This window comes from Oncorhynchus keta, chromosome 7 (genome assembly GCF_023373465.1).
Source record: "Oncorhynchus keta strain PuntledgeMale-10-30-2019 chromosome 7, Oket_V2, whole genome shotgun sequence".
NCBI lineage: Eukaryota > Metazoa > Chordata > Actinopteri > Salmoniformes > Salmonidae > Oncorhynchus > Oncorhynchus keta.
The window spans coordinates 28,164,995-28,187,487 of record NC_068427.1 but is presented as its reverse complement, the minus strand read 5'-3'; the positions used below and the strand labels follow the sequence as shown (position 1 = coordinate 28,187,487).

General features: G+C 44.0%; 1 protein-coding gene and 1 long non-coding RNA gene across 10 annotated transcripts in view; one reads left to right on the top strand and one right to left on the bottom strand.

The window, feature by feature from the left end:
* LOC118375979 (ephrin type-A receptor 3-like) overlaps window positions 1-22,493 on the bottom strand; it is an 822,287-nt gene that overhangs the window by 648,858 nt on the left and 150,936 nt on the right. For 5 of the 7 annotated variants that reach the window (XM_052522427.1, XM_052522432.1, XM_052522428.1 and 2 more), the window contains exons 11-14: window positions 16,598-16,783; window positions 6,720-6,781; window positions 5,679-5,888; window positions 1,077-1,226 (exon numbers count right to left, since the gene is read on the bottom strand). In XM_052522427.1, coding sequence (XP_052378387.1) covers window positions 1,077-1,226; window positions 5,679-5,888; window positions 6,720-6,781; window positions 16,598-16,783 — 608 coding nt within the window. The remainder of the gene's footprint in view (window positions 1-1,076; window positions 1,227-5,678; window positions 5,889-6,719; window positions 6,782-16,597; window positions 16,784-22,493) is intronic. The other 2 variants (XR_008139809.1, XM_052522429.1) reach the window with 1 other exon arrangement.
* On the top strand, window positions 7,930-9,872 carry LOC127931108 (uncharacterized). 3 transcript variants are annotated; one of them, XR_008139815.1, is made up of 5 exons: window positions 7,930-7,963; window positions 8,068-8,119; window positions 8,484-8,639; window positions 8,692-8,795; window positions 9,108-9,872. It is a non-coding gene; the product is annotated as an uncharacterized LOC127931108 (long non-coding RNA). The 3 variants fall into 3 exon arrangements; XR_008139816.1 differs by lacking the exons at window positions 7,930-7,963; window positions 8,068-8,119 and having other exon boundaries at window positions 8,408-8,587; window positions 8,744-8,795; XR_008139814.1 differs by lacking the exons at window positions 7,930-7,963; window positions 8,068-8,119 and having other exon boundaries at window positions 8,408-8,639.

Here is a 22,493-nt window from a genome sequence, read left to right as displayed (position 1 = left end):
TACAATGTAAAACACCAAATAATGCATGCAGAGCAGAATTAGGCCGATACCCGCTAATGATCAAAATCCAGAAAAGAGACGATAAATTCTACAACCACTTTAAAGGAAGCGATTCCCAAACCTTCCATAACAAAGCCATCACCTACAGAGAGATGAACCTAGAAAAGAGTCCCCTAAGCAAGCTAGTCACCTGTTCACAAGCACAAACAGAACCCACAGAGCCCCAGGACAGCAACATAATAGACCCAACCAAATCATGAGAAAATAAAAAGATAATTACTTGACACATTGGAAAGAATTTACAAAAAAACAGAGCAAACTAGAATGCTATTTGGCCCTAAACAGAGAGTACACAGCGGCAGAATACCTGACTACTGTGACTGACCCAAAATTAAGGAAAGCTTTGACTATGTACAGACTCAGTGAGCATAGCCTTGCTATTGAGAAAGGTCGACAAAGGCAGACCTGGCTCTCAGGAGAAGACAGGCTATCTGCACACTGCTCACAAAATGAGGTGGAAACTGAGCTGCACTTCCTAAACTCCTGCTAAATGTATGACCATATTAGAGACACATATTTCCCTCCGATTACACAGACCCACAAAGAATTTGAAAACAAATCTAATTTTGATAAACTCCCATATCTACTGGGTGAAATACCACAGTGTGCCATCACAGCAGCAATATTTATGACCTGTTTCCACAAGAAAAGGGCAACCAGTGAAGAACAAACACTATTGTAAATACAAACCATATTTACTTTAACTATTTGCACATTGTTACAACACTATTTAGACATAATATGACATTTGAAATGTCTTTATTCTTTTGGAACTTTGTGAGAATAATGTTTACTGTTCATTTTATTGTCTATTTCACTTTATTTTTTTCTTTGTAAACATGTTTCCATGCCAAAAAAGCCCCCTTGAATCCTCTCAGGTGACAATGCTGTATTTCTGGTTCAGGCCATCAGACCATCAGGCTTCAGACTCAGTCTTCCACCTAGCCGCTCTACGCATCATTTCCTCTCTTAGCAGGAAGTTCATTAGGTCACCCTGGCGACGGTTGCATACTCACGTCCTGATTGGACATCTCCCAGTAAGGCCGCTCCCCGTATGACATCACTTCCCAGAGCACGATACCGTAGCTCCAGGCATCGCTGGCCGAGGTGAACTTCCTGTAGGAGATGGCCTCTGGAGCTGTCCACCTGATAGGGATCTTACCTCCCTGAGAGAGAAAGAGAGAGAGAGAGAGAGAGAGAGAGAGAGAGAGAGAGAGATCACAATGAAAGTATTTCAACAACCATGCCCAGTCATCACATTTCTATTAATTTGTCAACTCATCAAATAGTGAAAGCGATATGTGTGTAACTGTGATTCTATTGATGATGTACAGTCATGATTTAATGATTTGTTTTAGGTTAGGTTTGACATGAACGTGGATATAAAGAGAGAGAAGGAGAAGAGGTCTGTTCAACGCTGGTCCGACCAATCTGATTCCATGCTTCGATCACGTGGATTGGGATATGTTCCGCATTGCATCCGACAACAACATTGACAAATACGCTGATTTTTATTTTTTTATTTTTTTTATTTTTTTGAACCTTTATTTAACCAGGCAAGTCAGTTAAGAACAAATTCTTACTTTCAATGACGGCCTAGGAACAGTGGGTTAACTGCCTGTTCAGGGGCAGAACGACAGATCTGTAACTTGTCAGCTCGGGGGTTTGAACTTGCAACCTTCCGGTTACTAGTCCAACGCTCTAACCACTAGGCTACCCTGCCACCCCGATTCAGTGAGCGAGTTCATTAGAAAGTGCATCGGCAACGTTATACCCACAGCAACGATTAAAACATTTCCAAACCAGAAACAGTGGATTGATGGCAGCATTCGCTCGAGGCTGAAAGCGCGAACCACTGCTTTTAACCAGGGCAAGGTGACTGGAAACATGACCGACTACAAACAGTGTAGCTATTCCCTCCGCAAGGCAATCAACCAAGCTAAGTGTCAGTATAGAGACAAAGTAGAGTCGCAATTCAACGGCTCAGACACAAGGTATGTGGCAGGGTCTACAGTCAATCACGGATTACAAAAAGAAAACCAGCCCCGTCGCGGACCAGGATGTCTTGCTCCCAGACAGACTAAATAACTTTTTTGCTCGCTTTGAGGACAATACAGCGCCACTGACACGGCCCGCACCAAAACCTGGAGACTCTCCTTCTCTGCAGCCCGACGTGAGTAAAACATTTAAACGTGTTAACCCTCGTAAGGCTGCAGGACCAGACGGCATCCCCAGCCGCGCCTCAAGGCATGCGCAGACCAGCTGGCTGGTGTGTTTACGGACATATTCAATCAATTCTTATCCCAGACTCCTGTTCCCACATGCTTCAAGAGGGCCACCATTGTTCCTGTTCCCAAGAAAGCTAAGGTAACTGAGCTAAACGACTACCGCCCCGTAGCACTTACTTCCGTCATCATGAAGTGCTTTGAGAGACTAGTCAAGGACCATATCACCTCCACCCTACCTGAGACCCTAGACCCACTCCAATTTGCTTACCGCTCCAATAGGTACACAGACGACGCAATCGCAACCACACTGCCCACTAACCCATCTGGACAAGAGGAATACCTATGTGAGAATGCTGTTCATCGACTACAACTCAGCATTTAACACCATAGTACCCTGGGTCTCGACCCCGCCCTGTGCAACTGGGTACTGGACTTCCTGACGGGCCGCCCCCAGGTGGTGAGGGTAGGTAACAACATCTCCACCCCGCTGATCCTCAACACTGGGGCCCCACAAGGGGGCGTTCTGAACCCTCTCCTGTACTCCCTGTTCACCCACGACTACGTGGCCATGCACGCCTCCAACTCAATCATCAAGTCTGCAGACGACACTACAGTGGTAGGTTTGATTACCAACAACGACGAGACGGCCTACAGGGAGGAGGTGAGGGCCCTCGGAGTGTGGTGTCAGGAAAATAACCTCACACTCAACGTCAACAAAACAAAGGAGATGATTGTGGACTTCAGGAAACAGCAGAGGGAGTACCCCCCTATCCACATCGACGGGACAGTAGTGGAGAGGGTAGTAAGTTTTAAGTTCCTCGGCATACACATCATGGACAAACTGAATTGGTCCACCCACACAGACAGTGTTGTAAAGAAGGCGCAGCAGCGCCTCTTCAACCTCAGGAGGCTGAAGAAATTTGGCTTGTCACCAAAAGCACTCACAAACTTCTACAGATGCACAATCGAGAGCATCCTGTCGGGCTGTATCACCGCCTGGTACGGCAACTGCTCCGCCCACAACCGTAAGGCTCTCCAGAGGGTAGTGAGGTCTGCACAACGCATCACCAGGGGAAAACTACCTGCCCTACAGGACACCTACACCACCCGATGTCACAGGAAGGCCATAACGATCATCAAGGACAACAACCACCTGAGCCTGTTCACCCCGCTATCATCCAGAAGGCGAGGTCAGTACAGTTGCATCAAAGCAGGGACCAAGAGACTGAAAAACAGCTTCTATCTCAAAGCTATCAGACTGTTAAACAGCCATCACTAACATTGAGTGGCTGCTGTCAACACACTGACTCAACTCCAGCCACTTTAATAATAGAAATTCATGGAAATTGATGTAAAAATGTATCACTAGCCACTTTAAACAATGCCACTTAATATAATGTTTACATACCCTACATTACTCATCTCATATGTACATGTATATACTGTACTCTATATCATCTACTGCATAATGCCATCTTTATGTAATACATGTATCACTAGCCACTTTAAACATTGCCACTTAATATAATGTTTACATACCCTACATTACTCATCTCATATGTATATACTGTACTCTATGCCTATGCCGTTCTGTACTATCACTAATTCATATATCTTTATGTACATATTCTTTATCCCTTTACACTTGTGTGTATAAGGTAGTAGTTGTGGAATTGTTAGGTTAGATTACTTGTTGGTTATTACTGCATTGTCGGAACTAGAAGCACAAGCATTTCGCTACACTCGCATTAACATCTGCTAACCATGTGTATGTGACAAATAAAATTTGATTGGATTTGATTTGACAAAGAGAGGGGTTTAGGTTGTGGCCTCAGCCTCCAGAACTACACGGCCTTGTTCCATTTGTTTCATCCTCACTGTGTTTCTTCCTGGGGGAGAGGGAAAAGGCAATAGAGTAAGAGAGAGAGGGGAAGAGAGGTTGAGAGGGAGCCTGTGGGCTGACCCTGTGTTTCTCCTGCTCGGTGTCTACACTCAGGGGGCTGCTGGACTTACTCAAGGCTTGGCCTGCGTCAGGCCAGTGGAGGAGAGTAAAAGAAAAGAGGAGAGGAGCCAAAGCTAACGGACCTCCTGGCCAAGTCACACAACTCCTGGCCAGCTCTCTCTAAACACAAAGCCCTCAGAAAACAAACCACTTCTTCCCTCACACACACACACACACACACACACACACACACACACACACACACACACACACACACACACACACACACACACGCAAGTAAGCACGCAAACACACACACACAAATAAATCCACTTCTGCTCCCTTGAATCCCTGGTGAGTGTACATAAACACAGCCAGCCTCATGAAATGAAGGATTATACCTATAATGACGGTAGAGTATGACACCAGTGAGACACAGACAGACAGGAGGGGGCTCATGGAACAGCAGAGTGGTCTGACAGAAGAGGGAGGGAGAGAGAAGGCCTGCTGGGTCTGATACATTTATGTGACCGTTGAGTAGATGAGAACTCAGCTCTATTTCTAGTGACACATTAGGGGAAGTCTATTAGCATATTTTAGGGAGTGAGTTTATGGGAGTGAAGTAATAGCTCTGTGAGTGTTTATTTAACATGGGGGTCTGAAACTGTTATTACACAGAGTTTAGAGCCCTACATACTAATGTTAGGCCACAAGGTGACCACACACACACACAGTATTTTATATAGATGGTGATAGGTTGGATAAACTAGGCTCAAAGGCCTCTTGATGTTGCTTATCTAGTAGGTTTGTCATTCCTTTCCCATGATCCTTCAGGAGAACACAAACAAAAGGCTTATTGTGAATTCATGTTAGCGTTATCTCACCCAGCTTTTATTTATGTACTGCTACCTCCCTCTGCACTGCTGCAAGGTCAGGAGTTTGTGTATGTGTGTGCCTACGTATGTGACATATGAGGTGATTTGTCTCATGGAAAGCATGTATTCAGTGATAAGGCTGGCAAGGGGGAGATAGATCAACAGAAAGAAGGGAGGGAGAGATAGAGAGAGGTAGACAATGCCCTTCTGTGGAAACCTGAGACAGAGGTCAGTCAATTCAGCTATGTCTGACAGTGATAACCTTTCTCTCTGACCACAGCAACGGGTCCACTCACTATTAAGCACCATGGTTATGGACAGAGGTTGTTCTTACATGGCACACTTCCAAAATTAGTTTTAAAAAATCTAGTTCTGTCCTTGAGCTGTTCTTGTCTACCGATGTTCTGTATTATGTTATGTTTCATGTTTTGTGTGGATCCCAAGAAGAGTAGCTGCTGCTTTTGCAACAGCTAATGGGGATCCTAATAAAATACCAAATAGTGTCCTGTCTCTGTCAGAAACAACTATTAAACCCATCGTAGGTCATTGATAAACCCGACCACCATGTCTTACCCGTGTGGTGTAAGCTGCCTCGGGGTCGTCCTCCAGGACTCTGGACAGGCCGAAGTCAGACACCTTACACACCAGGTTGCTGTTCACCAGGATATTACGAGCGGCCAGGTCCCTGTGGACGTAACCCATGTCAGACAGGTACCTCATGCCTGACGCGATGCCACGCAGCATGCCCACCAACTGGATACCAGTAAACTGGGCATCATGTTTCTAGAAGGGGGAGGCAGAGGAGGAAGAGGGGTGATGAGAGAGGAGGGGAGGGAGAGAAAGAGAGCAAAAGAGAGAGACAGAGACAGAATCAGTCACAGGTGGAATGTCATTCCTCTATAAACAGATGCCACTGGATTGAAAAACAGAATGAATATGACCTTTCTGTTTTTAAGAAATACAGCGGGACATTCATATATCAACATCCAAACCAATTACATGATCCTTTTAGATCACCTCTGACATTAACTTGCTCATTTCAAGGTGAATTGTACAATCTCACAACCATATAGGCCTGACAGCATTATGCCAGAGCCTTTGACCAAATAGTTGGTGTTTTCCCGGGCACTATATGAAGCCCAGACCACCTGGTAGAGACAAGCAGAGTCTGATCAAAGCTGCTACAGTCATATAGTCATAACACAAACATGAGGTACAGTAATGTGGTGTGGAGGAGAGGGATGACTGTGTGTGTGTTAGTGTGTGTGTCGTATGACAGTTCTCAGTGATAAAAGCCAGGCCACTCTACAACCAGAGGAAATAGCTGGAGAAGGTTGCAATTACTCCATTTTCTATCTGAAGGGATGCTGTGCAGACACACAGACACATGTGGAAAACTGCTCAAACGGGACCTACACACACACACTCCTGTCTGCTCATGTTGATTTAATGTTGTTCTGACGTTGGTTTGATGTTTTGCTTTGGCTAATTTCAGTAAACCAGAGTTTCTGGTTAGTTAGAGTGGAATGCATGGCATAACTCCATAGGCCAGCGTAGAAAGCATTAAGGTAGTGTGAAGATAATTCATTTAGCCGTGTAATATTTTAAACTCACTTTCAGAAAGCTGTCCAAGGATCCATTTTCCATGTATTCAGTCACTATCATCACAGGTTTACCTGGAGAGAAGAGACAAACTACCAGATTAGAGAATAATTCCGACTTGGCAAAACGCGCACACACACACACACACACACACACACACACACACACACACACACACACACACACACACACACACACACACACACACACACACACACACACACACACACACACACACACACACACACACACACACACACACACACACACACACACACACACACACACACACACACACAGGGTTCAGCAGTACTTCCTCCAGGCAGGATGAAAGGGCCCATGCAGGGTTGAGGGTACAGGTCCACAGGGTCACCTGTCAGAGTGGGACATCTTTATTCCAGCATCAGTAGAGAGTTACAATAACACGGTAGTGTTATCATCTGGTTCTGATTCACTATACTATATGATTCACTATACCAGAGCAAACCAGACAAGAGCAAGGTTTAAAACAGATAGAAATGAGGGGAGAAATTACTTTAAATCAGCCGTAGTCACATGAACAGCACTGATGTCACGACAGGTATGACTTTAAATCAGCCGTAGTCACATGAACAGCACTGGTGTCACGACAGGTATGACTTTATATCAGCCGTAGTCACATGAACAGCACTGGTGTCACGACAGGTATGACTTTATATCAGCAGTAGTCACATGAACAGCACTGATGTCACGACAGGTATGACTTTATATCAGCCGTAGTCACATGAACAGCACTGGTGTCACGACAGGTATGACTTTATATCAGCCGTAGTCACATGAACAGCACTGGTGTCACGACAGGTATGACTTTATATCAGCCGTAGTCAACTGAACGGCACTGGTGTCACGACAGGTATGACTTTATATCAGCCGTAGTCAAATGAACAGCACTGGTGTCACGACAGGTATGACTTTATATCAGCCGTAGTCACATGAACAGCACTGGTGTCACGACAGGTATGACTTTAAATCAGCCGTAGTCACATGAACAGCACTGGTGTCACGACAGGTATGACTTTAAATCAGCCGTAGTCACATGAACAGCACTGGTGTCACGACAGGTATGACTTTATATTAGCCGTAGTCACATGAACAGCACTGATGTCACGACAGGTATGACTTTATATCAGCCGTAGTCAACTGAACAGCACTGATGTCACGACAGGTATGACTTTATATCAGCCGTAGTCACATGAACAGCACTGATGTCACGACAGGTATGACTTTAAATCAGCCGTAGTCAACTGAACGGCACTGATGTCACGACAGGTATGACTTTATATCAGCCGTAGTCAACTGAGCGGCACTGGTGTCACGACAGGTATGACTTTAAATCAGCCGTAGTCACATGAACAGCACTGATGTCACGACAGGTATGACTTTATATCAGCCGTAGTCACATGAACAGCACTGGTGTCACGACAGGTATGACTTTATATCAGCCGTAGTCAACTGAACAGCACTGGTGTCACGACAGGTATGACTTTATATCAGCCGTAGTCAACTGAACGGCACTGGTGTCACGACAGGTATGACTTTATATCAGCCATAGTCAACTGAACAGCACTGATGTCACGACAGGTATGACTTTATATCAGCCGTAGTCAACTGAACGGCACTGGTGTCACGACAGGTATGACTTTATATCAGCCGTAGTCAACTGAACGGCACTGATGTCACGACAGGTATGACTTTATATCAGCCGTAGTCAACTGAACGGCACTGATGTCACGACAGGTATGACTTTATATCAGCCGTAGTCAACTGAACAGCACTGATGTCACGACAGGTATGACTTTATATCAGCCGTAGTCAACTGAACGGCACTGGTGTCACGACAGGTATGACTTTATATCAGCCGTAGTCACATGAACAGCACTGATGTCACGACAGGTATGACTTTATATCAGCCATAGTCAACTGAACAGCACTGATGTCACGACAGGTATGACTTTATATCAGCCGTAGTCAACTGAACGGCACTGGTGTCACGACAGGTATGACTTTATATTAGCCGTAGTCACATGAACAGCACTGATGTCACGACAGGTATGACTTTATATCAGCCGTAGTCAACTGAACGGCACTGGTGTCACGACAGGTATGACTTTATATCAGCCGTAGTCACATGAACAGCACTGGTGTCACGACAGGTATGACTTTATATCAGCCGTAGTCAAATGAACAGCACTGGTGTCACGACAGGTATGACTTTATATCAGCCGTAGTCAACTGAACGGCACTGGTGTCACGACAGGTATGACTTTATATCAGCCGTAGTCAACTGAACAGCACTGATGTCACGACAGGTATGACTTTATATCAGCCGTAGTCAACTGAACGGCACTGGTGTCACGACAGGTATGACTTTATATCAGCCGTAGTCACATGAACAGCACTGATGTCACGACAGGTATGACTTTATATCAGCCGTAGTCACATGAACAGCACTGATGTCACGACAGGTATGACTTTATATCAGCCGTAGTCACATGAACAGCACTGATGTCACGACAGGTATGACTTTATATCAGCAGTAGTCACATGAACAGCACTGGTGTCACGACAGGTATGACTTTATATCAGCCGTAGTCACATGAACAGCACTGGTGTCACGACAGGTATGACTTTATATCAGCAGTAGTCACATGAACAGCACTGGTGTCACGACAGGTATGACTTTAAATCAGCCGTAGTCACATGAACAGCACTGGTGTCACGACAGGTATGACTTTATATTAGCCGTAGTCACATGAACAGCACTGATGTCACGACAGGTATGACTTTATATCAGCAGTAGTCACATGAACAGCACTGGTGTCACGACAGGTATGACTTTAAATCAGCCGTAGTCACATGAACAGCACTGATGTCACGACAGATATTACTTTAAATCAGCCGGGGTCAAATGAACAGCACTGATGTCACGACAGGTATGACTTTAAATCAGCCGGGGTCAAATGAACAGCACTGGTGTCACGACAGGTATGACTTTAAATCAGCCGGGGTCAAATGAACAGCACTGGTGTCACGACAGGTATGACTTTAAATCAGCCGGGGTCAAATGAACAGCACTGGTGTCACGACAGGTATGACTTTAAATCAGCCGGGGTCAAATGAACAGCACTGATGTCACGACAGGTATGACTTTAAATCAGCCGTGGTCAAATGAACAGTACTGGTGTCACGACAGGTGTGTGTCAGATGGAAATGTGTTCCACTTTTCACCCTTTCATCCCTCCCTCCCGCACTCTCTCTTTTGCTTTCTCACTCTCTCTCTCCATCTATCGCTCTCCTGCACTCTCCCCATCCCTCTCTCCATCTCTCTCCATCCCCCTCTCCCTCTGTCTGTCATGCACATTGTAAATGTATCAAAGTCAAATTCCACATCTGGCAACGCAGAACTCATTTCCAGATCTGTCAGAGGTAGGGGATGATGGAACCTTCTGTAAAAAGAAACACATTTATAACCCTCGTTGGAAGAATAAACTTCAATTAATAAAACTGGCTCCCTCACAAACGGCTTGCAATTTAATGGTGAGTAAAACAAGACTAGGTGTGGTCAGAGCAGTGTTTGAACCTTACCACAATCATCACCTTTCATTTTCTACTGCTGGAGTACCAGCACCTCTTATAGAATACAGTGTCATCAATTACTTTTTTATTTAATTTTATTTTATTTCACCTTGATTTAACCAGGTAAGCCAGTTGAGAACAAGTTCTCATTTACAGCTGCGATCTGGCCAAGATAAAGCAAACAGTGCGACACAAACAACAATACAGAGTTACACATGGAAAAAACAAACGTACAGTCAATAACACAATTGAAAAGTCTATATACAGTGTGTGCAAATGAGGTAAGATTAGGAAGGTAAGGCAGTAAATAGGCCGTGGTGGCGAAGTAATTACAATTTAGCAATAAACACTGGAGTGATAGATGTGCTGAAGATGAATGTGCAAGTAGAGATACTGGGGTGCAAAGGAGCAAAATGACAAAACAATATGGGGATGAGGTAGTTGGATGGGCTACTTACAGATGGGCTATGTACAGATGCAATGATCTGTAAGCTGCTCTGACAGCTGACGCTTAAAGTTAGTGAGGGAGATATTAGTCTCCAGCTTCAGTTATTTTTGCAATTCATTCTAGTCATTGGCAGCAGAGAACTGGAAGGAAAGGAGGCCAAAGAGGAATTGAAATATACCTGCTGGAGCATGTGCTATGGGTGGGTCCTGCTATGGTGACCAGTGAGCTGAGATAGCTAGCAAAGACTTATAGATGACTTGGAGCCAGTGGGCTTTGCGATGAATATGAAGCGAGGACCAGCTTACAGGTCGCAGTGATTGGTAGTATATGGGGCTTTGGTGACAAAACGGATGCCACTGTGATAGACTGCATCTAACTTGCTGAGTAGAGTGTTGGAGGCTATTTTGTAAATGACATCGCCGAAGTCAAGGATTGGTAGGATACTCAGTTTTAGGAGGGTAAGTTTGGCAGCATGAGTGAAGGATGCTTTGTTGCGAAATAGGAAGCCGATTCTAGATATAATTTTGGAATGGAGATGCTTAATGTGAGTCTGGAAGGGGAGTTTACAGTCTAACTAGACACAAACATTGGAAATGTAAAATTAAAGTGAGCTCAAACACATTTTTCATTACATCTCAAGCGCTAGATCTACATTTCACAGTGTAGTGATAAGGGTACAACCTGTAATTCGTCTAGACAAGAACACCACCTTCTATTAACATAAGAAAGACTGCTGGCACAAACACACTCGTAGACATCGTTAAACACCTCCCTCTAAAAGACCCTAATGGATTTGCCCAACACCCCCCTCTATAGAAAGTTGTGATGGATTGGCCCATTCACCTCACAGGACAGCCTTTATAGTTTCAGATAAAACAGACTTCTTAAACCTCCTCCGCTTTTTATCCTCTCCGTTGCTCCCCTCTCTCTGTGTGTGTGTGTGTGCGTGCGTGCGTGTGTGTGTGTGTGTGTGTGTGTGTGTGTGTGTGTGTGTGTGTGTGTGTGTGTGTGTGTGTGTGTGTGTGTGTGTGTGTGTGCGTGCGTGCGTGCGTGCGTGCGTGCGTGTGTGTGTGCGCGTGTGTGTGTCAGGGTTTCCTTTAGGAAAATGTGGCTCTGGACATTTGACCGGCAGCATTTTCATTTATTAGACATTTGAGAAATTGACTGGACCCATAGGCATTGGGTGTGTAACCTGATTAGGGCGTCCCCCCACGGTGCTCAGAATGGCAGAAATCACATTTAGATGATGGTCATTCATACAGAACATGCAAGTCGAGGATGCAACAATGTGCTGTCCTTCTTACTGAATTCTGAAGTGCACTTTGAAGATGTTAGAATAACTGTCCCCATTTACTTTTCCTCAGCCAATAAGACCAGTAACGAACAGCAACATCACTAGCCTATACCAATCCACTATCCCCCATAGTAGAAAAGTTAACCTATTCTACTGGTCAGCTTGTCGAGAAAGAAAGAGCCTGTTCCAAACCGACTCTGGGACAGGTGAGGGACAATAGATCCCACATTCTTACAACCAGTAGACCTAGATTACATATTGTTTTCTTTCTCCAAAGCAATGAGTCTGATTGAACAGATCAAAACATTTCGCTTCAAATGTTGATAAACTATTTTGAGAAGCAGGTACGGGGAGTTGAACATTTCATGCGGAACAGACAGGTAACAGGACAGGAACAGCGTCGGCACACGAGTAACCAAGGACCTATGACAACCAATGCAGAAGCAGGGAACAGAGCGGGAACCAGACAGATATAGGGAAGGTAATAACAGAGGTGATTAAGTCCAATAAATTGCTGATGCACGTGACGGGGGGTAGGCAGGTGTGCGTAATGATGATGGCAGGAGTGCGCAGTGCTGGGGAGTCTGGCATCCTCGAGCGCCAGGGGGGAAGAGTGGGAGCATGCGTGACAAACGCAGTGTGCCTGGATACAACCTTTAGCCCTGGCATATTGACCATATACCACAAACCAAAGAAATGTTTTGTCACACCCGTGGTATACGGTCTGATATACCATGGCTGTCAGCCAATCAGTATTCAGGGTTCGAACCACCCAGTTGATAATATGCAACAACTAGCATGGGGTGCTAATATGACGAGGATTGTGCCTCTGGCTACTGGACAATAAAATAAAGTTGCTATAAAATAATTGACTTTGGCTAGGCTACCTTGAAGAAAGGTAAGACATGCCTCATAATATGCAGTAAAACAGTAATTTGCTGTTTGAGATGCTGCCTGGCTCTTGCATTGTCTGGACAATTCTCTGCTCAAAGGCTCTGTATCTGTATGCTGTACGCTTGTGATAAATAAGATGCATAACCAATATACTGTACACACTCGCCAATTTAATTCTACAAAATCATTAACCCATAAATGAACCCGTAGACCGATAAGCATTACCTGGCAAATGTATTTCCATTGACTGGTATTTACATCAAATAATAGACTAAAAAGCATTATATCACAATGGGATGTTTTCTTCTTCTGTCGGCGCCATTTTCATTTATCGGCTTTTAACTTTTTTTATCAGCCAAAAGTCGGCTATTACCAATGCATGTGTGTGTGTGTGTGTGTGTGTGTGTGTGTGTGTGTGTGTGTGTGTGTGTGTGTGTGTGTGTGTGTGTGCGGTGCAGCCAAAAGCAGCAGAAGGCTTAATGAGGTGTGAAAGTCTCTGGATTATTAAGAATGAACAGGACTGGGTTAATAAATCACCCTAGAGCACAGACAGGACCGTGTGTGTGTGAGTGTGTCAGTCTGTTCTCGCATGCCAACCAAACTCCTAAGAGCCTGCTATCAATCATAGAGTACCCCTCCAACACAGACACACACACACACACGTTACTATGCTCTCCCCTCATTCTATCCTAAAAACAGAAAGAAACAAAGAATAATTTGCAATTAAGCCTCTGGCATTATTCACCAGCAGGGCTTTAATAGTCAGAGTGATGGAAGATGTTTTAGACAAATATAATCCCTATATGATTGAAAAAACAAAAGGACCATTTTTGCATTCCTCTCCGGGTTCTATGTACAGTCAGGTGAATGGGAAACTGCGTGGGTTTTCACTGGCTATGCTGAGTAACTGTGGTCCTGTCATAATGCTGAGAGACAACTGTTTTCACACGGCACAGTGGTTTTATCTAAACCGTCAACTAGAATACACAGGATTTCCTTTTTAGCTTTTAGTCTGATTTTCAGGAGAACTTAGATTCCATGGCCATAAACATTTAGAGAAAACATGTGCAAGAGCCATATCAGAAGCATTATGGATATTACTACATTTTGTAGAACTTTTTCTGGTAAACATATCATTTTTACATATCATTATCGACATTGTATAATAGGGACCAGACTTATTCTATTGTGTTATTGACTGTACGTTTACGTTTATTCCATGTGTAACTGTGTGTTGTTGTTTGTGTCGCACTGCTTTGCTTTATCTTGGCCAGGTCGCAGTTGTAAATGAGAACTTGTTCTCAAGTAGCCTACCTGGTGAAATAAAATAACATTTATAAAAATAAAATAAAAAAGATTCTTGATACACACAGGAAACTGTTAAGTGTGAAAAACCCAGCAGCGTCGCAGTTCTTGACACACTCAAACTGTTGTGCCTGGCACCTACTACCATACCCTGTTCAAAATTACATAAATATTTTGTCTTGCCCATTCACCCTCTGAATGGCACACACAATCCATGTCTCAATTGTCTCAAGGCTTAAAAATCCTTCTTTAACCTGTTTCCTCCCCTTCATCTACACTGTTTGAAGTGATGAGTGTTATCAAGAAGGGACCATAGCTTTCACCTGGTCAGTCTATGTCATGAAAAGAGCAGGTGTTCCTAATGTTTTGTACACTCAGTATATATCGCATGCAATATTTTGAATTGCCACTGAGTGAAATGTCAATTTTTATAGTTTACTCTGTTTGACGTCTCTCTGTTTGTCGTCTCTCTGTTTATCGTCTCTCCATTTGTCGTCTCTCCGTTTGTCGTCTCTCCGTTTGACGTCTCTCCGTTTGTCGTCTCTCCGTTTGTCGTCTCTCCGTTTGTCGTCTCTCCGTTTGTCGTCTCTCCGTTTGTCGTCTCTCCGTTTGTCGTCTCTCCGTTTGTCGTCTCTCCGTTTGTCGTCTCTCCGTTTGTCGTCGCTCCGTTTGTCGTCTCTCCGTTTGTCGTCTCTCCGTTTGTCGTCTCTCCGTTTGTCGTCTCTCCGTTTGTCGTCTCTCCGTTTGTCGTCTCTCCGTTTGTCGTCTCTCCGTTTGTCGTCTCTCCGTTTGTCGTCTCTCCGTTTGTCGTCTCTCCGTTTGTCGTCTCTCCGTTTGTCGTCTCTCCGTTTGCCGTCTCTCCGTTTGCCGTCTCTCCGTTTGTCGTCTCTCCGTTTGTCGTCTCTCCGTTTGTCGTCTCTCCGTTTGTCGTCTCTCCGTTTGCCGTCTCTCCGTTTGTCGTCTCTCCGTTTGTCGTCTCTCCGTTTGTCGTCTCTCCGTTTGTCGTCTCTCCGTTTGTCGTCTCTCCGTTTGTCGTCTCTCCGTTTGTCGTCTCTCCGTTTGTCGTCTCTCCGTTTGTCGTCTCTCCGTTTGTCGTCTCTCTCCCTCTCTACTCTTGCAGCTGCTCAAATGCAGTCAACGGATTGTTTCAAAGAGGAACGATGCTGCTTTCCACTTTGCTTTTAAATCTTTTTTCTATTCCTACAGTTCACCCAAGTGTTTTTTATATCACAAATCAATTCGCAATTGCAATATTTGGTCAAAACAAAACGCTATTTGATTTTTGGCCCATATCGTCCAGCCCGATCGTATAATTATTTTCAACTACTGTATATTGTGATTCAGAAATCCATGGCTGGGCTACAACTGATATGAAACATCATTAAAACAGATCTGTTCTGGCCTGCTGGTCAAGTTGACCAGAGCTGGCTAACCTCTGTAAAGTTTTACTGTGAGTTTTACAAGCCTGCTTGTTCCTTTAAACTGATCAGTTCATCTGCTGTAGAGCGAGCAGAGGGAGATATTTTGTAGGTTTAACTCTTCAGTATAACACGACATGGCCAGAACAGCAGTATTATGTGTGTGTGTGTGTGTGTGTGTGTGTGTGTGTGTGTGTGTGTGTGTGTGTGTGTGTGTGTGTGTGTGTGTGTGTGTGTGTGTGTGTGTGTGTGTGTGTGTGTGTGTGTGTGTGTGTGTGTGTGTTGTGTATGTTTTACGTGAGTGTGTGTGTGTGTTGTATATGTTTTACGTGAGTGTGTGTGTGTGTGTGTGTTGTATATGTTTTGCGTGTGTGTGTGTGTGTGTGTGTGTGTGTGTGTGTGTGTGTGTGTGTGTGTGTGTGTGTGTGTGTGTGTGTGTGTGTGTGTGTGTGTGTGTGTGTGTTTGTGTGTGTGCGTACGTGCGCGCATGCATCAGGCCAGAGTGAGTTAACAGGCGAAGAGTGCAGTGAGGTGGAGACCGACTCTGATTGTGGACCAGAGGTCAAAGTAATTATTTCAACGTTTTTCGAGTAATTACCTTTAAGAGGCTGAGAATGTGTGAGTGTGTGAGAATATCTGTGTTAAGGAGCCTCAGGAGGGAGGGTGAGATTCAAGCCAATAGAACTCAATAAAAATGGATTATCTTGTAAAGGTGTAGCCAGTTTCATAGAATTGTTCAGTGTATAACCAACAACACATTCTGTCCAAGGTTTTCTTCTGGGAAGGATTCTTTAGGCTCCATCTGGCCAGGCATAACATACTTCATACATACATAAATATCATGCCAATATTTAATGAGTGATATGTTTGTTTTTCTCTCATTCTTATTGTATAGTAAGATATGGTCTGTACGTACTCCTGGTGACCACTCCCTCCAGCCTGATGATGTTTGGATGGTCAAACTGTCCCATGATTGACGCCTCGGACAGGAAGTCCCGCCTCTGTTTGTCGGTGTATCCTGCCTTCAGCGTCTTGATTGCCACACAGATCTCCTTCTTACTGGGCAGACGCAGACGACCACTGCACACCTCCCCAAACTCACCTAAACACACACACATACACACACAGAGTGTTAATAACACACACATGCACTGTCATCAAGGACCTAAGGCTACAATCTATTATTGATTACTTTTCATCAGAATAACTGTTATCATTTATTTCAGTTGGATCAGACCCGTCAGAGAGTCTTGCTTAATTTCATAACCACCCACATTAGGCCATTATAAGCATGTGCAGTCATATGTCTTTCTTGGAATCCATTTCCCTCACTGAGATAATAATGACTAATTGAAGCTTGACTACATTGGCCACAGTCTATAAATTACCATTCTACTTTCCATATCATTTAAAGCACTATGACACTCATCAGAGCTGACCAATTATCATTATCACCAATTGTGATTGTCTCCACCCCCTTCAGGTGTTGCTTATTTTCCGCACTGTATTTCTCCCTGTGTTTCCTGTCTCTCTGTGCCAGTTCATCTTGTATGTTTCCAAGTCAACCAGCGTGTTCCCATTCTCCTGCTTTTTGCGTTCTCCATTTTCTAGTCCTCCCGGTTTTGACCCTTGCCTGTTTCTGGACTCTGTACCCGCCTGCCTGACCATTCTGCCTGTCTTGACCATGAGCCTGTCTGTCACTATGTACCTCCTGGACTCTGTACCCGCCTGCCTGACCATTCTGCCTGCCTTGACCATGAGCCTGTCTGTCACTATGTACCTCCTGGACTCTGTACCCGCCTGCCTGACCATTCTGCCTGCCATGACCATGAGCCTGTCTGTCACTATGTACCTCCTGGACTCTGTACCCGCCTGCCTGACCATTCTGCCTGCCTTGACCATGAGCCTGTCTGTCACTATGTACCTCCTGGACTCTGTACCCGCCTGCCTGACCATTCTGCCTGTCTTGACCATGAGCCTGTCTGGCACTATGTACCTCCTGGACTCTGTACCCGCCTGCCTGACCATTCTGCCTGTCTTGACCATGAGCCTGTCTGGCACTATGTACCTCCTGGACTCTGTACCCGCCTGCCTGACCATTCTGCCTGTCTTGACCATGAGCCTGTCTGTCACTATGTACCTCCTGGACTCTGTACCCGCCTGCCTGACCATTCTGCCTGCCTTGACCATGAGCCTGTCTGCCACTTTGTACATCCTGGACTTTGATCTGGTTTTGACCTTTGTGCCTGTCCACGACCATTATTTTGCCGACCCCTTTGGATTAATAAACATAGTAAGACTCCAACCATCTGCCTCCTGTGTCTGCATTTCAGTCTCGCCTTGTGCCTTGATAGGTGGATAGCTTCTCTGGTGGATAGGATCACAGAACACAAAAACTCTATTAGACACAAGGACGAGAAAAACCCTCTAGCAGCCCACTTTATCCAGCACCAACATACAGTCAATAAACTGAAATGTTCTGGGCAATAGAGAATGTAAAAAAGAGGCTAAATGGATCCACCTCCTAGATACTGTTTATCCCCATGGACGTAACAAACAACTACAGCTAAACTAGTATACTTAGCCCTTCATAGACTGACTAGTCTATAGCCTCTTGTGTACTTTACTTGTTCTTCTGAATTATAGTATATTCACTATATTGTGCTTCTTTTTATGGAACGTGTTTTACGCACCAGTTCATATACTGTCCTTTATGCACCAGTGCATATACTGTCCTTTATGCACCAGTGCATATACTGTCTTTTATGCACCAGTTCATATACTGTCCTTTATGCACCAGTTCATATACTGTCCTTTATGCACCAGTTCATATACTGTCCTTTATGCACCAGTGCATATACTGTCCTTTATGCACCAGTTCATATACTGTCCTTTATGCACCAGTTCATATACTGTCCTTTATGCACCAGTTCATATACTGTCCTTTATGCACCAGTTCATATACTGTCCTTTATGCACCAGTTCATATACTGTCCTTTATGCACCAGTTCATATACTGTCCTTTATGCACCAGTTCATATACTGTCCTTTATGCACCAGTTCAATACTGTCCTTTATGCACCAGTTCATATACTGTCCTTTATGCACCAGTTCATATACTGTCCTTTATGCACCCGTGCATATACTGTCCTTTATGCACCAGTTCATATACTGTCCTTTATGCACCAGTTCATATACTGTCCTTTATGCACCAGTTCATATACTGTCCTTTATGCACCAGTTCATATACTGTCCTTTATGCACCAGTTCATATACTGGTTTTATGCACCAGTTCATATACTGTCCTTTATGCACCAGTTCATATACTGGTTTTATGCACCAGTTCATATACTGTCCTTTACGCACCAGTTCATATACTGTCCTTTATGCACCAGTTCATATACTGTCCTTTATGCACCAGTTCATATACTGTCCTTTATGCACCAGTTCATATACTGTCCTTTACACACCAGTCCATATACTGTCCTTTACACACCAGTTCATATACTGTCCTTTATGCACCAGTTCATATACTGTCCTTTATACACCAGTTCATATACTGTCCTTTATCCACCAGTTCATATACTGTCCTTTATGCACTAGTTCATATACTGTCCTTTATGCACCAGTTCATATACTGTCCTTTATGCACCAGTTCATATACTGTCCTTTATCCACCAGTTCATATACTGTCCTTTATCCACCAGTTCATATACTGTCCTTTATGCACTAGTTCATATACTGTCCTTTATGCACCGGTTCATATACTGTCCTTTATGCACCAGTTCATATACTGTCCTTTATCCACCAGTTCATATACTGTCCTTTACACACCAGTCCATATACTGTCCTTTACACACCAGTTCATATACTGTCCTTTATGCACCAGTTCATATACTGTCCTTTACGCACCAGTTCATATACTGTCCTTTATGCACCAGTTCATATACTGTCCTTTACGCACCAGTTCATATACTGTCCTTTATGCACCAGTTCATATACTGTCCTTTATGCACCAGTTCATATACTGTCCTTTACACACCAGTTCATATACTGTCCTTTATGCACCAGTTCATATACTGTCCTTTACGCACCAGTTCATATACTGTCCTTTACGCACCAGTTCATATACTGTCCTTTATGCACCAGTTCATATACTGTCCTTTATCCACCAGTTCATATACTGTCCTTTACGCACCAGTTCATATACTGTCCTTTACGCACCAGTTCATATACTGTCCTTTACGCACCAGTTCATATACTGTCCTTTACACACCAGTTCATATACTGTCCTTTACGCACCAGTTCATATACTGTCCTTTACACACACAACTCAGATAGATTATCCCTTTACACACCAGTTCATATACTGTCCTTTACACACACAACTCAGATAGATTATCCCTTTACGCACCAGTTCATATACTGTCCTTTACACACACAACTCAGATAGATTATCCCTTTACGCACCAGTTCATATACTGTCCTTTACACACACAACTCAGATAGATTATCCCTTTACGCACCAGTTCATATACTGTCCTTTACACACACAACTCAGATAGATTATCCCTTTACACACCAGTTCATATACTGTCCTTTACACACACAACTCAGATAGATTATCCCTTCACGCACCAGTTCATATACTGTCCTTTACACACACAACTCAGATAGATTATCCCTTTACGCACCAGTTCATATACTGTCCTTTACACACACAACTCAGATAGATTATCCCTTTACACACCAGTTCATATACTGTCCTTTACACACACAACTCAGATAGATTATCCCTTTACGCACCAGTTCATATACTGTCCTTTACACACACAACTCAGATAGATTATCCCTTTACACACACAACTCAGATAGATTATCCCTTTACACACACAACTCAGATAGATTATCCCTTTACACACACAACTCAGATAGATTATCCCTTTACACACACAACTCAGATAGATTATCCCTTTACGCACTTCCTTTGTATATATACCTGTGCCTTATTTTCTATATTGAGTGATAATGTTGTATATATGTTTTGTATATTGTTTATTTTCCTGTCATGTGACATTTACTTGTCCCGACCCCTATCTCTAGAGACACTTCAGCTTCCGTTCACAACGCTGCCTGAGGAAGCCTCTAGAAGTAGTGTTGCAGATGTGCGTCCTGGTGCACAATGCTGATCTGCTCCTATATTTTTTTGCAGTAAATCTTTTCGGTTAATAGTTCACTAAAGTTTACTGCGAAGGTCTGGCCGCCTACTCTTCTTCTTTCTTAGATAGTTTCACTAGGCAGGACGTTGTGGTAGAGAGACCACTTCAACGTCAGAAGGGCAGGTCAAGCATCACTCTGATACGGCTGGTGACAGGGACTTGGCTAGAGAGGAGAGGGTGTGTGTTTGTGAAGGACAGTGACGTCACAGCTAAAACATGCCAAGCCCTCTCTCCGGGATGATAATTTCCCATAGCTGAGTTGGATCGGTACTGAGTCAGAGACACACACACGCAAGGAGGCATATCACACGTACACACACATTCGGAGGGTCAGTAGTACTGGTCTGAGATTGGGTCTGGAAGAATTTAGCAGAATAATTACAGGCTGTCTAAACAGAGCAGCACGCAGCCTGCTGGGCTATGGGAGGGGGGGTCACAGCTGGGCTGTGGTTGGCCAGTGGACAGGCTGGGAAACGACCAGCACCAGGGTCAGTATTACCCTACCCTCCGTCCACTCCTCTGATAAGCAGGGGAAGTGATTTGATTAATGAAACAAACTCTCTCTGCTTTCTTAGGCTTTGATGTCTGCAGGTCATCTGTAAGGTGATGCCTTGTGTTTTAAAACAACCATCCAGAGAGAGAGAGTCTTTCAGATCTACTGAAGGGTGTCAAATACACGGCCCGCGAAGGCGTCCAATCCGGCTCCCGGGTGGTTTGCATAATTTTTTAAAACAATATACACTACCGTTCAAAAGTTTGGAGTCACTTAGAAATGTCCATGTTTTTGAAAGAAAAGCAATTTTTTTGTCCATTAAAATAACATCAAATTGATCAGAAAGTCTAATGGAATATCTACATAGGTGTACAGAGGCCCATTATCAGCAACTGTCACTCCTGTGTTCCAATGGCATGTTGTGTTAGCTAATCCAAATGTATTGTTAAGTCTAATTGATCATTTGAAAACCCTTTTGCAATTATTTTAGCACAACTGAAAACTGTTGTTCTGCTTAAAGAAGCATACAACTGGCCTTCTTTAGACTGTTTGGGTATCTGTAGCATCAACATTTGTGGGTTCAATTACAGGCTCAAAATGGCCAAAGACTTTTCTTCTGAAACTCATCAGTCTATTCTTGTTTTGAGAAATGAAGGCTATTCCATGCGAGAAATTGCCAAGAGACTGAAGATCTCGTCCAACGCTGTGTACTACTCCCTTCACATAACAGTGCAAACTCGCCCTAACCAGAATAGAAAGAGGAGTGGGAGTCCCCGGTGCACACCTGAGCAAGAGGACAAGTACATTAGAGTGTCTAGTTTGAGAAACAGACCTCAATGGCCAGCTTCATAAAATAGTACCTGCAAAACACCAGTCTGAACGTCAACAATGAAAAGGCGACTCCGGGATGCTGGCCTTCTCGGCAGAGTTGCAAAGAAAAAGCCATATCTCAGATTAACCAATAAAAATAAAAGATTAAGATGGGCAAAATAACACAGACAACTGGACAGAGGAACTCTGCATAGAAGGCCAGCATCCAGGAATCGCCTCTTCACTGTTGGCTGAAAAGTTGCTTCCTTCTCCTCTGACAATGTTCCCCA